At 44.2% G+C, this 15,894-nt stretch overlaps 1 protein-coding gene across 11 annotated transcripts in view; it reads right to left on the reverse strand.

Annotated features, from left to right (window-relative positions):
- Positions 1-527: 527 nt before the first annotated feature.
- The window catches only part of FARP1 (FERM, ARH/RhoGEF and pleckstrin domain protein 1), a 198,323-nt gene continuing 182,956 nt past the window's right edge, over positions 528-15,894 (reverse strand). For 7 of the 11 annotated variants that reach the window (NM_001398053.1, NM_001398051.1, NM_001398047.1 and 4 more), the window contains 10 exons: positions 14,350-14,587; positions 12,765-12,895; positions 10,593-10,661; positions 7,543-7,632; positions 6,636-6,718; positions 6,167-6,279; positions 5,544-5,707; positions 3,011-3,118; positions 2,605-2,756; positions 528-1,984 (listed from right to left, as the gene is read on the reverse strand). In NM_001398053.1, the coding sequence (NP_001384982.1) occupies positions 1,903-1,984; positions 2,605-2,756; positions 3,011-3,118; positions 5,544-5,707; positions 6,167-6,279; positions 6,636-6,718; positions 7,543-7,632; positions 10,593-10,661; positions 12,765-12,895; positions 14,350-14,587 (1,230 nt within the window). In that variant the 3' untranslated portion in view covers positions 528-1,902. Of the gene's footprint in view, positions 1,985-2,604; positions 2,757-3,010; positions 3,119-3,979; positions 4,117-5,543; positions 5,708-6,166; positions 6,280-6,635; positions 6,719-7,542; positions 7,633-10,592; positions 10,662-12,764; positions 12,896-14,349; positions 14,588-15,894 lie in introns of all 11 variants that reach the window. The other 4 variants (XM_046941257.1, XM_046941255.1, XM_040699419.2 and 1 more) reach the window with 2 other exon arrangements.

A 15,894-nucleotide genomic window follows, 5' to 3' on the forward strand; every position in this document is an offset into this window, starting at 1 on the left:
TCTACAATGACCTGAAAGGAGGTTGTGGTGGTGAGGTGAGGGTCAGCCTCTTCTCCTGCCTAACTAACTATTAATGGGACAAGAGGGAATGGCCTCAAGTTGCATCACGGGACATTCAGGTTGGATATTAGGATATTATAGGATATTCCTTCTCAGAAACTAGTGAGGCAGTGGCACAGGCTGCCCAGGGAGGTGGTGGAGTCACTGTCTCTGGAGGTGTTCAAGGAATGTGTAGATGTGGCACTGAGAGACATGGTTAGTGGGCGTGGTGGTGATGAGTTGATGGCCAGACCGGATGATCTTAGTGGTCTTTTCCAACCTTAGGGATTCTACAAGTCTACGAAATAGCTGCAGTGCTTGTTTCCCTGTGTCAGAGGCACAGATTGGGCCACAGGAAGCCATCCTGTTCCTTGAAACTATACAGATACACACATCCATCCTGCTCCTCACTTGGAGCTCTGATGTTGCTAAGGATTCACTGGGGGGAGGGAATAGAAAGAAGGCTCTACTGTCTTGAAACAGCAAGATGTGTGATAGTATTGTGAGGTATTTTATTCCCTTTTGTTGTGAGCAAAGCTGTAAGCCATTTTATACATCGCATATAGGTAAGCATTTAACACAGTGAATAGCCAGAAGAAGAAAAGTTGGGGGCAGCATCGTCCCAGCTTCATCTCCCACGCTGACATTCAGGCCCCTCTGCCTAGCACTGGGTTTCCCCAAAGGCCCTGAGTGGTGACAGATGGGTTTCCAGCATGCCGTTCTACTAATGGACATTTGATACTGATTTCACGATGAAGTGTTTCTTAAAGCATAAGGGAAAGCATCTCATCAGAGCAGGTTTTGTGCTGACACCCTTCTGAATGGGCCAACAGCTCATCCAAGAACGGTGCTATGTGGTGTTAGGGTCGGGTATACAAAACAAGCCCAGGGCTCAGCAGCTGCCCCATGTGCAGTGCTTTAGTCCACGTGTCACCAGAACACCCCACAGATCAATTACACAAAGCTGTGGTTCTTGGAGCGTACAGGTTGGATTTTTTTTTTTTCAAGTTTGTAAAACAAACAGCAGAACGTCACCACAGCCTTTAATTTCTCCTTGTACAAACCACTCACAGAACATTAACAGCCCAAACAATATTGCACTGGATTATTTTAATTTTGTTTCACCTTGCAAGTAGTATTCACTTTCCCAAGCCAACAGATGATCAATTTGGTCAACTTGCACTGAGAAAATGGTTCAATGGGAATCCTGTAACTTGTTTATACCACGTGGATCTGTAACCTCGATGGGAAATGAGAGTGAGCTGTAAACTGTTCCTTTGTTAAAGATAGAAAATTAGTAATTCCTTGTTGAGTACATTTAGAAAGACTTGAGGAGAAAAAAAAAATCTGAAAGTTACTTTGTTCCTGCTAGACTGCTCGCTGTATGTAGAGTTAGAGTCTGTACTGTGGAAGTCCATCTACATTTAAAACTCCAGCAGTCTACAGGTTAACATGGTAAAAAAAAATAATATATTTTTATGTAAAGAGAAGAAATAGTGTTTGCCTCACAAGATCTCAGATCGTGGAGTCGGCTTTTTAGGTGCAATCTCTGAGGCAACAAAACGTCTTTTGGCATTTGGCACTCTAATAAGGACAATATTTTAATACTGGCACAAGCTAAAAACAGCACAGAATGACGAAATACAAGACATGAACGAACTGCAGCCACGGGGATGGTGTCAGCTATTTTCAACATATGGAAAACTGAAACAGTTTTGCTGAGGAATTGCGGATGTTTCTGCAGAACCTTACTGGTTGGTTTTTCTCTTTCCTTTTACCAAACTTCAGTTTTACTAAGCTCTGGGGGGAGAGGGGAGGGAGAGTTTCCAATGTCCGGTAGAAAACCAGCAGCTGCTGTGGCGCTCAGTAGGTGTGGGGCTCCCGGTGGCTCAGGGCGCGAGTGCGCAGGGCCGAGCTGGTGGCACTTCGGATCACCTCCATCCATCTGCGAGAAGGGAGAGAAAAGCAGAAGGGTGACAAGGTCATAAGGAAGGATTTCTACAACCAATAGCCCAGACATTGACCAGGAGGAGAAGATCTTCCCAGTATGAGGAAGCTCAAACCATAACTGAGGAGGAACGGTGCCCATTTCCCAGCTCTCCATCTACCTGGAATTCCGTGGGATGTGCAAGAGCTACACGCTGCAGTGGCAGAACAGAGTATGAGCAGCAGCTTCTGTGAAAAAGCTGTGTTTTGTTTCAGGTATGGGTGTTGCAGGGAGTTGAACATGAGGGAGAGAAGTGGCTCTGCTAGTAGGAAGTCTGCTTACACGCTTCCTTGAGCCTGGCATACAGTGTGCCCCATGCAGGCAGCCTCAGTAATTCAGAAGGGAGATTTTTTGCACACAACAACTCATCTCTGCAGTCATTACTAGCACAGTTGCTATAGCTTTTGGCACTACCAACCTTAAAATTTCTGTAAGCACTTTGAAGGGCACTGCCTTTCATTCTGTTGAGCTACAAACCTGCGTTACTGAATCAACTCAGTAGACGCTGTACCAGCTGGCTTTGGGAACAAACCCAGGAACTTAAAAAATGCCGTCTTCCAGAAGAGTGACTGACTTACCTTTCAAACGTGTATTCACTTTCAGCCCTAAAGTAGTACACGTGGGATTTGAAATGCAGCTTGAAGACATAATCTTTGTGAATGTTTTCAGATTCGGAAGGAATGGTGAGAGAATATCCCAAAAGAGGGAGGCTGGCTAAGGGATGATTGTCCTGAAAAGCAATGGTGAAAGGTGCCGTGAGATCAACTGCTCTCAAGCAAAGGCAGCACGTAAGTGAAATGGAGAACAGATATGCAGTCATTTAAAGGCTCTCCATTAGAAATGCCACGAAACAACCACCGTGGCTTCAGTGGAGAGGGGCAGTCAGAACTGCTCTGTGCCCCAAGGGGGCAGCACCCACCACTGATGATGGCTGCTCTCCCTGCTCCCATGCTGGAAACAGAAAGCCCTGCCCAGCCGTGTTACCTGGTGCGATTTGTAGAAGAACATGCAGAAGTTGGTGAACACCACCCAAAGCTTCTGCCACCCGTTGCTGTTCTTGAATTTCCTTAGGAGGTTTCCGGACAGCTGATTCTGAAACAGATCAGAAGTAGTCAAATAATAAAGCAGTGAAATGCACACTGCAGAGATGTAAGAGCAGATGCAAAGCAGCCAAGCCCCACGGAAAGGATGTTTGCATTTCTGCTTAACTTACTGAATGCCATCACTTTGGCAGGAAGCATAGAACCAGAAGTACCCACCACTCCTTAAGTGAGGGCTGGCCACAGTTTAATCACCGTAAGAACAACGATCTGCTTTTAGCATATGTGGCCTTGCCACACGTGAAGGTGTTCTGACTGAATGAATGGGTTTTTCTACAACTAAGCAGTACTTTGTGTTTCTAGATGGGTACTTCCAAAAACGTCCAACTACTACGTTTGTGTTTTTTGAATTACGGTGGCCATCAATAATGTATCAGCAACCATCAGTCAGTCTCGTTATCCTCATCTGTGTTCTTTTCAAATGATACTTAAATAGAACAATGGAAACAGAAAGGCTGACATGAATTTGGGATGTAAAGGAAAATCATGACGTACTTCAGCACCGCAGACAGAGATTAAGCTCTCAGTACACAGCAAGTTAACATGGGAACTCGTCAAATGCACTGACTATTTGCCTTATTCTGAGCTGGATCTGGGGTATTTTACAGCAAGGAGGAGGAATACCAAGTATTTAACTATCATCTGGATCAAAACAACTGTTCATGTAACAGCACAGAAACTAATAATTTAATCTGTCATGCTTAATGCTCCAAGCCTGGTGGTCCCAATTCACCTACTACAAACTAAGTATTCACCAGCCTGGGGTGTGCATTAAGGCCTTTGCATTGGGTAATGCCATGCTTTGCTGACACTGTGACCTAAGTTACAGGCACACTCCTTCATTTTCTGTTACCTCGTCACTCTGGAGGATATCATAAAAGGACAGGCTTTGCATTCGGTACCAGCAGATACATGAAATGGAAACAGGTCGCTGGTCACTGATCAGTCCAGCAGGTAGGGAAGTACAGTCACTGACAGAGAGAGGATCTTCTACCACGGGAGAGACAGAGAGGAGGGAGAGACACAAAGAAAATGAACGGTAATGCTGAAGTGAAAGGCACCAAGAGGATGACGTGAGCATGAGCGTGAGCTGCAGACACCGAGCAGCGGTGGAGCTGGAGATGCTTTCACAGAACAATGAATGGCTCCAGGGTGCTCCATGATCCTCACTGCTGTGCCTGCACTCGGCTGAGTCACGGGGAGGAACAAAAATGAAGAGCAACGAGCCCTGATGCTGGGAAGGGAGGTTTCCCTAACTAAACACTTCAACTGTTTGAACTAATCGCCAGTTTAAAATTATTCGATATCCATATATAATAAGACCTACACTTTATGGAAAAATGTGAGACCTGGCTCCACGCCGAGCTCTTCCACCTTTGCAGGACTTGAAGGCAGAAAGAGCAGAAAATGCACCTGCGTGGGAGCACCGTGAGGTTCTGCAGTTAGCGTTTTCTTATAGGTGATCATTTTTTGGATTAAGTTTCAGCAACTCTTTTGCTAAAATCAGAGGCAGTTTCACAAACCGAACACTATCTGTCCTTAGCTCTGAGTCAGGGTGTCCCCTCCAGAGCAGTAAGGATTTGGGACATCTGGACTGCCCGGGAGGAGAGGTCAATGGAGTTTTAAGGTCCCTTGCACCACCTCCGTTGAGCACACACTTCCATGTGATGCTTTCACCTCTTCCATTGAGTGCACACTTCCACATGATGAGGACCATGACAAAGCAGTCAGAGCTCCCTGCGGTGTCCCTCTGATGCAGGAGGAACACCCAAACACCTCACCCTGAAACCAACAGGGCCCTAAGAGTCTTTCCCTTCAGTATGGGAGAAGTCCAAGACTGGCTCTCATCCACTGAGCACAGGGTTAAGGAACGTGTATCAGATGGACTCAGCTGTGATCAGGGAAACAAGAAAGGTATTTATTTTGAGGTGAAAAATGCAAAAAAAAAAAAAAAAAAAAAAAAGGAAAAGCAGATGAGACTGAGCAATGAGAGAAGGTTCCAGAAAGGATGGCTGGGTAAAGAAACACAAGTTAGTACTACACATAACCAGACCTGGCTGCAGCAGATAGAGACAATATCCTTTCAGCTCGAGCAATGACTTAATGCCTCTGTAAATGACAGCATTAAGGCAATTTGATCCACTTCAAGTTTTAAAGACCATCAGCACTTTTTGGACAGTTCTTTATAAAATTACTGCTCTAAGTGATTTTAACAAGCTGCACTAAGGCAGTGAAGCTGTGTGCCTGGACTGACAACTCGTGCTGCCGTTTGAGGTACGGGAGCAGTTTAGCGGTGTGCCTGAAACGTCCCCGAGAGGAAACCGAGGAACACTGCACTTCTTAAGGAGGAGCAGAAAGGAAATTGTCATTGGAGAGCGTGTCTGGAGCTGCAGCGCAGATGGTTCTGAGGCCGATACCTCCACAGCAATACTAAAGTCGATCATTGAAACGCTGGTATTTCTGTGCCAGCAGACGTGCACCGTAGTGTTGCCACGGTGTGGTGACTGACGTTCGAGTGAGGTGCGGGATGCACTGAGGTCGTCCTCAGATTCCTGGTCTACAGTAGTTTCATCAGGAGACTCTATGAAATGCAGGGAAAAAGCATCTTTCTTCTTCTATGCAACAACATATATCATCGGAAAAATCAAACAAATCAGATCTGGTCACCACGTGGTGAACCAGTTTTAAAGTACACTTTTAGAAACAGCTTTGCAGAGATGCTAACTAGGTTATTTTTACGTGTTTCTGCCAAGGAATGCCGTGCTTGGTTGGTGCTTTTAATGCCTTTCAAGGACAGGCACTGCCGAGTCTTGTAAGACACTTCCTGACATCATTATGCTTAACTCACTTTTCAATTCAGGGAAACTTTCTGCTGTCATCAGCAAGCACACTACAGTGGCAGACATACAAATACACATCTCTCTCAACTTCAGATGTATCAATCTGACTTGTGGCCAGCACATTTCACCACTCTGCTTAGAGGCAGTAACCAACTGTAGCGACTGAAATTAACCAAACCTCCTCTCCAGCATTTACTTACTGTTGTCGGGGGGGCTGCTGGCCAGCAGCTCGGGGACAGGGTCGCTGCTTTTCTCTGCCAGGTCTATTGCCATCTGAATGTCCTCAATCCACTTGTCTATTTCAGCGCGGGTACTGATAATGAAAACTCAGGTTTTAATTGCTCTCATCCAGGCTGAAAGCAAGCTCTAAGAAACAAGTGCTAAGTTGAACTTCCTTTTAACTCAAAGAAACAAACGAAGACCTGAGACGCTAGTTGCTTTTCAAATAATTTAGTTTTGGTTCTGCCTTGCACAACTGCCACTCTTATTTTGTCTCATTTGCTTTTTGGCAAGTGGCTTCATAGAAGAGTATGCCGTGGAAATTGTTTTAGGAGCAGATCCCAACAAAACAACATCTACTGGCTCATCTACCTGTCCCACTCTGAAAGACACAGAGAAGGACAGTTTACAGTTCAACAGTAACGGTGTAGGCTGTCTCCATCAAATTACCTTGCCGCAACGATTATGGACTGCTGTTGACCTCGTAGTGTTAGACAATGAGGAACCCCCCATTCCTCTTCACTGTCTTCAATCTGAGAGAGAAAAGTCAACATGCAATCAGACTGCAGCAATTAATTACCACCCAAGCAGGAACAGTAAACTGGGCAAACTCTTACCGCTGGGGGGCAGCAAGAGGTGTTGAGAGAAAATCAGTTACTTGTGGTATTGATTATCATACTAACAGCATGAAATAGATACAAGAACATGAGAAGTTCCAGTGAAAATAGAGAGGGAAATTGAAGTTTTGAAACTAGAAAATAATATTTCCTAAATCATCCTGCAAGAAGGGGGTAGTGCTAACTAGGTGCTACTGAGCCTGAATTGTCTGCTTTGCAGGAGAACTGCAAAAGGGCTCAGAATGACATACGGCTGCCTGCAGTCTCCCACTACCTCAGCTTTAAGATATATGGACAGAAATATTAGGAAACACTTTTTCCAGAGAAATGAAATCGTTGCTAATGATTATTTGCCTCCAACAGTGTGCCTATGAGCAATTGGTGATTAATTACTTGTAAGAGTCATGGTTCAATTTGTGGTTTAAAAAAATAAAGATCCAACCTCATGAGAACTATTCTGCATTACGGGGAAGTTGTCCCCCCTGATGTTCTTTTTCATTTTTGCCATGCAACCACCATTGCATAGAAGGCTTCAAGACCACATGCTGAACCCAGCACAGACCCACCAAGCAGTGTGCTTTGCCTCTGCTGAAACTGCAGAACAAACCCACAACTTGTCTGAACCTTGCTTGAGAACAACCCCTTGCTACTGCTCTCGCTCCAGAAGCAATTGAGCAAGCAATTAAGATTGGACCTTAAATGACCAAGTAAGCATGAATCCAGGCTCTTACAATACTTACTGTCATGCCATACAGTGGCAGATGCCCATGGACTTTAAACTGATTTGATGCTGTCAGGCCTCTACTTGTGTACAACAAAATATCATTAAACTAAAAAGCAAGAAAAAACATTATTAGAACTATGTAAGCATACATGTAGAAAAAATAATAATCAAAATAGTAAATGCCAGAAAACTAACCAGTACTGGCTGTCCTAATGCAAGAATCCAAAACTGTAGAATCATAGAATAGCCCAGGTTGGAAGGGACGCCAAGGATCATCAAGTTCCAACCCCACTGCCAAAGGCAGGGCCACCAACTTCCAGATCTAGTACTAGATCAGGTTGCCCAGGTCCCCATCCAACCTGGTCTTGAACACCTCCAGGGATGGGGCATCCACAACCTCTCTGGGCAGCCCGTGCCAACACCTCACCACTCTCTCTGTGAAGAACTTCCCTCTGACATCTAATCTAAACCGTCCCTCCTTGAGCTTAAAAACATTCTCCCTTGTCCTATCACTATCAGAATAAAATGTTGATTCCCCTTCTGTTTATAATCCCCTTTTAAATACTGGAAGGCTGCAACAAGGTCTCCTCACACCCTTCTCTTCTCCAGGCTGAACAAGCCCAGCTCCCTCAGCCTGTCTTCACAAGAGAGGTGCTCCAGCCCCCTGATCATCTTTGTGGCCCTCCTCTGCACCCTCTCCAAAAGTTCCACATCCTTCCTGTACTGGGGGCCTCAGACCTGGATGCAGTACTCCAGATGGGGCCTCACGAGGGCAGAGTAGAGAGGGACAATCACCTCCCTGTCCCTGCTGGCCACCCCTCTTCTGATGGAGCCCAGCAGCTTGGGAAGGCCCAAGCTGCTCCTGCAGCTTGGCCTTCCAAGCTGCAGGAGCACACTGCTGGCTCATGTTCAGTTCTTTATCCACCAGAAGCCCCCAGGTCCTTCTCCGCAGGGTTACTCTCAAGGAGCTCTTCTCCCAGTCTTTACATGTATCTGGAGTTACTCTGACCCAAGTGCAAAACCTTGCACTTTGCTATGTTGAACCTCATGAGGTTCACAAGGGCCCACCTTTCGAGTTTGCCGAGGTCCCTCTGGATGGCTTCACTTCCTTCTAATGTGTCAACCACACCACTCAGCTTGGTGTCATTGGCAAACTTGCTGAGGGTGCACTCGAGCCCATCAATGATGTCGTTGATGTTGAAAATACTGGCTTCCACACTATCCCAGTATTACCTGTTGCTATCCCTGCCTTCCTTCCCAGCTAATCTCAGGCATATTCCGATAATTTTCCATTTCATGTCTTCTAATATTTCATTTTTTTTAATCTCCGGGTCAAAACTAACAAGGCACAGCAGGAAAACCAAATGAGACATTTCACACTCTGTGGCACTTTGAAGTAGAGGAAGATCAGCCTGTTTCATCACTGATTTTTTTTCTAATTGGTGTGGGAAGATAAGAAAGCATGCCCCGAGACAGGCGTGTCCAACTTTACTCTTCAGTTGGCTGTCTCGCACTCCACATACTCAGAAAGAAGCTGTGAAACCTGCTTTAAAGTAGATGACTTTAGGCAATTGTCAAATGTTGAGCTGCATTATGTTGTGTGCTGTTGTCATACAAATGGTCTGTCATCACTGGCCATGGGTCAAAAGACGTTCTTCTCAAACATGACAGCTCCATCAAGAGGATCATTCTTTGTGGTGGGAAGCATAACTCTCACTACAGAGATGTACAACCCAACTGCAGTAATTCATGTAGTGATACAGACTGGCCACTAGAGGGGGATTTAATTTTGCCAATAATTACACACGAAGTTGGAGTCGGTGAATACTGATTCGGGCTTCTATCTCTAAAAAAGATTCCAGTGATTAAGGCAGATGAAAGAGTTTTTTTGACAGTGTGAGCAACTGCCAAAAACTAAGACTGACCTAAGAGTCTGGTCTTGATCTATTAACATTTTATACAATATCAAGGAATCATTTGGTAAGAACAACAGTGGTATGTAAGAAAATAAGTGCCACATTCACTAAGCTCTCATTTTAGTGCCTTTAAAGCTAGGGCAAAAACCCACCAAGATAGAACGGCTGGTTTTATGTTGGGCTCACCTGGGGGAGTAAATACTGAATGTCCCATAAAATCTAGCATGCTCTATAGCTTTTCTACACACAGTCTTCGTCTTTTGCCCACGAGAAGCCAAGGAAGAATCTTCCTCTCCTGCTGCACTGACACTATCATATCCTACCCCATACCACTGGACTGTAAAATCCATTAACTCTGCTGGGCATCCCAGTCCCCCCGCACCAATGGCTGAGCTACAGCAGTGCTGGGTTCCGGGGAGCTAGTCAGTTTCCAGAAGAGAAGAGAGGAGACACCATCCTGAAAATGGGGTGAGGAAAATGTCTCTGAAAGAGTGGTAAGGCACTGGAATAGGCCACCCAGGGAGGTGGTGGAGTAACTGTGCCTGGAGGTGTTCAAGAAATGTGTAGATGTAGTACTAAGAAACATGGCTTAGTAGGCAATATTGGTGGTAGATGGATAATTGGACTAGATGATCTTAAAGCCTTAACGATTGTATTCTATCCTATGCTCTTTCCTAGTGCAGGAATTTCTCAGTCTATCTCCAGGTAAATGGGCTGGAACTGGACAGTTTGCGGAGAAACATGGCTCTGTAATGTTTCCTGGGAGCATTAATGGGGATTAGTTTTTACATCAGCAGGAGTTACTCTTCATCTTCATTTTGGGATATGATCACTAACCCTGGTGCCACTTTCTTTTTTTTTTTTTAATGACTATGCTTTTATTTAAGACCATGTTGCCAGGAAGTATTATTTTAACATGGTATTCACAGTGGCATATGAAAATAATAGTGTTACCTTTGTAAGAAGCAGCCACAAAGAGAATATTGGTTTTGGACAGAAACATGTTCTTAACAACCAGTGAGGTCATGTATTATTTTGATAAACGACCATTTAAAAATACTATAAACCACAATTCAAGTTTAACAGTTTGCTTAACAGTTGCCTATAGCTGCATTTCAATACATTAATAAAAAAATGCCTTCTTGCTTACCAGGAAAAACATGCGTTGCTGTAAACCTTTTCCAGACAACTTACTAAGACTGCCCAGTCTAATGAACTCCTGTGGGAAGAAAATACAAAACAAACAGGCATACTTTTTTTTTTTTTTTTTGCAAAAATGATTATGATTTGTTAGTATGCAAAATTAAACACGACTACTTGATGAACAAATCAACGTCAGCAGCATAAAAAGAGGGAAACGGATCAGGCAGCATGTGTTATCCTAGTACAGTCCATGTCAAGTTATAGAGTACACTCATCAAATTGTTAAATAATGTTTAGGGATGAAAGTATGGGAAGAATAGCCCAATCAGAATTTTCAAAGGTTTACCTGGATTACCTGGATTTGTTGTGAACTGTAATGTAACCCACCTTCCCATGTATCTGAAACCCATCACAATATCATTTTTCAGTCACTCCCTCCAGCCAAGAGGTTTATATTTATTTATTATAGTCTTCTGAGGGTTGTTTTACTCCTATTGTGCATGTAAAAGGCAGATAAAGCACCAGAATTGCCTGCAGCTTAGCAACAAACTGGCCGTTGAAGATTAATCTATTCAGAGAGATGCTCCTTAGCCTTAAGGTTGCTATGACGTGTCCAGTCTGTCTTAAGTGAAGGTTACTTTAAGTAGAGGTGCCTAGAGAAGGTTGTCCCTTCTGTCATGGTGAGCTCATGGTGCCAGAGAGGCCACTGGAAGCCTTTGCTGACCACTGAAGTATACCAAACACAATTGCTATTTATGTTGCACTACCTAATGGTCACCAATGGGCTCAGCTTCACCACAGCTAAGCACTGCACGAACTCACAGAAGAGCTGCAGGCCATTGCTATCTGCAAGCAGAACCGACTGTGGGATGCTTTACCACACAGCACAGGAACCAGGATGGCAGCAGCAGGCTGGGGCACTGTAAGGACAATGGCTCCCTGAAGCCATGTTGAGGGCAGCTGATCACTGGCCTGGCAAGCACTTCTCCCCAGAGGCATGGCATGGGGCCTCCACTGGGCAACCCAGCCAACGGCAGCAGTGGCTCAGCAGCACTGCAGCCAGCCCGGCCTGCATCTGGCCCAGCAGCACAAAGCCCAGAGAGCAGCAACCCATGGGCATCTGCCAGGGCCTGCTAGCCAAAATACCTGTGTGCAGCTCCCTTAAATATATAAATTCTTCCATGAACACGAGCACAGGTGTGTCAGGAGCAGCCTCATGTATGAGCCCACAGTAGCACGAGGCAAGGAAATGGCACTGTGAGCAGACCCCAGGTCACAGGGTGCCTTAAAGCACCGCTGTATTTGCAGTTCAACACAAAACTCATCTGTTTTTTCCATCTATTTCACAAAACGCACGAGGGGCAAGAACAGACTAGCAATGCGTTGTCAGTTGCTGCACGTAGTGTTTCTGTGTATTACACACAGAAGTCAGGGGACTGGGGAGAAAAACACTTTGACAACAGGCAACTCTCAAGCTTGAATGCACAGATATATGTGCACAGAAAAGCAGAAAAGGCTACAAATTCTGCAGAAGGCCACTTATACTGAAATAAGCCTCTGTTTCTAAAGAAGCACGGCAGGAAGAACGGAAACGACGTCCGTATTTTTATAACACAATTAAAAGTGTTTACTTAAGGCAACACTGTCTCAAAAATCATTGCCTAACATTACATGTAGACTAAAGAGACTGCTTGTCCTCGGGGCCATGAGTTTCAGAGCCAGGCATCGTGACCAGGCTGAAGGTCCTCCAGCACAAATGTCTTGCTTCTCTTTAATCTGCTATGCTCCAGCACTGATGATTGGGGGAAAAAAAATGAAAGAGAGAGGAAAAAAGGGCAGAAAGAAATGAGGAAATGCTCAAGCTCTGAACGCTGTGATAAATATCACATTTTTACTGCCTCCTGTAATAGACATTTGGAATTGCCTACAGCCATCCAAATCTATATATAAGGCAAATCTAATAAAATCTGTAAAAGATAATAAAGATGATAGCTTCTTCCTGCTTTGAAGGCTGCTGTTTTCTATGGTATTATTATGTTTACATACAACAGTTTTTGGTGAGAGAAGAACGTTCATAGGAGGAAAGGCAGCTTCACAGATGCTCCTAAGAACCAGATTTCTAAAATACATCTAATGCTTTGAAATGGTACCAAACCTCGATCACCATTCTGCTACTTACCCTTCCTGGGATCACCAGATTGTCAATGCCTATCAAGTCTTTCTTGAGTTCATGCAGCTTCTGGAAGTTTTCCATCTTTATCATATTGCCGTGGAGCTGAGCCACCATTTCTGTAATCTCAGCCAAAGCAGCTAGATAAACAAAACCATAAAATGCTTTTTATGAACTTACAAAGAACTTTCAAAAAGAAAGGCTTCTGTCTGCAGAAAGCAACTCATGAGCACCACTCCTCCTTGTGATACCCTTTTCCTTCAGAGTGTAAACCTATTCAGGCAGACTAAAAGCCTTACAAACTCTGGGCATCATCGTGTTGAGGGTGGAGAGTTGTAGTGAAGAGACAATTTATCCACCTGAAAGTTCGCTCTACTTTAGCTACAGAAACTTTGAAGGGGTACTCAAGTCAATTTACAGCACCAATGTAGAGGTTGTACTATCTAATCAACTTAGGGAATTGGGCACAAAATCGCTTCATCACTTTATCTTTTCCAGGGGATCAGCTCATAGACTGGCTCCCGGCGCCATTATGTACATGAGCACAACCTGGATACATCCAAATGGATAGGCTATTTTTAAATAAACATTAAAGAAGAAAAAGTCTCTGTATCATTGAGAAGACACCTGGGGTTGCTGTCCCTACCCAGACTGGTTCCTCCCTCTTCTGTCCTGGGAGAAGCCACAGAATCACGAGTTTATTTCCAAGATCAGACGTGAGCCAGTTATGACAATGCTTATAAAACAAGTGTGGGCCCCAACAGACTGGACTTTTCAAACTCCATTTTAAGCAGATGTTTTCCACACTTCAGTATTTTGATGATTGTTCTATGATTACTTTCCAGATTTTCATATATATATGCTGCTGGGAGCAGCCACGCTGAGCACAGCTCCCTGTCCACATCCTGCACTGAGTGGCAACCATGCAGGTAACAGTTATCTTCAAATGGAGACAGAGTACAGTGGGATGGGAAACCAACATACAGAAAGAGGAAAGCAAATAAAAAGAAACAGCAGTGACCTCAGACTACAGGATGAACATTTATTCACATTTAGAAAAAAAAACACACCACCACCAAAAAAACCCACCCCAATACGTTGGCAGCTTTTAGTTCCTGAAACAAATCATGGAAGTGGTAATAGAACAAAGCGTCTATCTGGAAAAATAATATTCTCCTTAAGACTGTGTTAAAGACATAACAACAAGCAGCCACGTGGGGTCAGATCAAGGGTTCACCTGGGCCAATACCCTCTGTTACCAGCGGATATCTAGGGAAAGCTGAGAATAAGATAAGCACATCTGGCATGTCCTCCATGTTCTCTCCCAACTATTTTCAGCTCGAGGGACTTCCTGAACTGCATGTCATTTCTGTGTACTTAATAACCCCCGGCAGATTTCTCTTCCAAGTGTTTGTCCACAGTGTGCCATAATGTGTATACAACAGCAACTCTAATCCTACTGTTTCTGGTCTTCTGAGTGATTGATTTTGCAACTCAATCCTCTCTTAATTATGCTGTAAGGAAAAAAAAGTGTTTGTACATGCACCACTAATGTTCCCCAGCTCTGGGAATTGATGTCTTTTGCCCTGCTTACCTCTTGAATCCCTGAAGTCTACGTGGTTTGGTGGGTAGTGTTTGCAAAGTCTCTCCATTATCTGCTTGTAGTGCATAAGCCTATGTAAAGGCCTGAGCAGGAAGGTATTGAGAGGCAAGTAGCAAACTTTCTGTAGCTCGAAGTCCCTGCAAAAGGTCTCCAGCTTGCGAGAGTTCTTGATTCCATTCTCCAACTCAGTTAAAATCTCATTGTGCTTCCACAGGTGAATTGTCAGTTGCTTAATAGGCATAAAGAAAGTAAAAGCATGTGGTAGAGCTATTAGCAAACACTGAGATGTGACTCACAACCATTCACTCCAAACCCATACCAGTAAAAAATCTAGCTATCACAGCCATTGGGATTTTGCAAACAATATTGCTGTGCAACACAGTGGCTCTGATATGTACTTGAAAAGAAGAAATGTCATGACTAGTGTGAAGTACACCCCTCATCCCCTCTGCATTCCCTGTAAGACAAAGTACATGAGTGAACAAAGCTAACTGTCTCACATCAATGAGAAATCCAAAGGCAAAGAGATGACGTGAACACAGCTCATACAAGCAGGAGCAGCAGGGAGAGAGACAGCATGGATGCAGTAGCAGGAAATAAAATTGGATTTCACAGAAGATGAAGGTAATTAGGTGCATTTGCAGCATCTCTTTGGTGCCTTTGGAAAACTGAGATGCAGGCAACTGGATCTCTAGCTTCTGTCCCCCTGTTCTTAATGAGATGTTGCATTTCCTGGGATTCTGAACAAAATATATAGGAGGTGTCGGCAGTAATGGCTAAGTGAGAGTGCTCCATCCTTGGTTTACATCCTATACTGCTTAGTGCAGTTCATAGGCACTGGAATGGGCTGCCCAGAGAGGTGGTGGAGTCACTGACCCTGGAGGTGTTCAAGGAACGTTTGGACGTTGTGTTGAGAGACATGGTTTAGTGAGAACTATTGGTGATGGGTGGATGGTTGGATTGGGTGATCCTGTGGGTCTTTTCCAACCTTGGTGATTCTATGACTCTAATAACATGATCCCACTGGCAGTGGTAGTTATGCACCAGTGAGTGACCGAAGTTGGCAAGGCATACACAATTCCACTTAGGTTACAGTACCACTGACACTGCTGGGTCCCATCTAAAAGGATTTAGCAGTATTTTTTCTTCTTTAACAACTAACCCAAGGGTTTTCTTTGTGTTTTGCAAAAGCTAAATAGATTCTTCAGGCAGCACAGAGCTTTCCCGAGCAGCTAGATAAGGTTCTCCAACACTTGGTAAAATATCATCCAGCAACAAAACAAAATCAAATGGGTGTACTGAACGGACGTCAGAAAACAGTTTGGTTTAATTTAAAACTCCTGATTTTTGACCCATCAACTCCCTCTCCCTTTGATATGTGATATCTTTCCCAGAAACATCACATCCCTGCAGGCAAGCTGTTTCCCTCATACACACTGCAACACCCTACAAAGACACTGCAGATCCTCGGGACAACTACAGAGGCTGCCCATTAATTATTTGTTCCTGATTTTCCTCCTATGTTAATTAAACAAA

This window comes from Gallus gallus, chromosome 1 (assembly GCF_016699485.2).
Source record: "Gallus gallus isolate bGalGal1 chromosome 1, bGalGal1.mat.broiler.GRCg7b, whole genome shotgun sequence".
Taxonomy (NCBI): domain Eukaryota; kingdom Metazoa; phylum Chordata; class Aves; order Galliformes; family Phasianidae; genus Gallus; species Gallus gallus.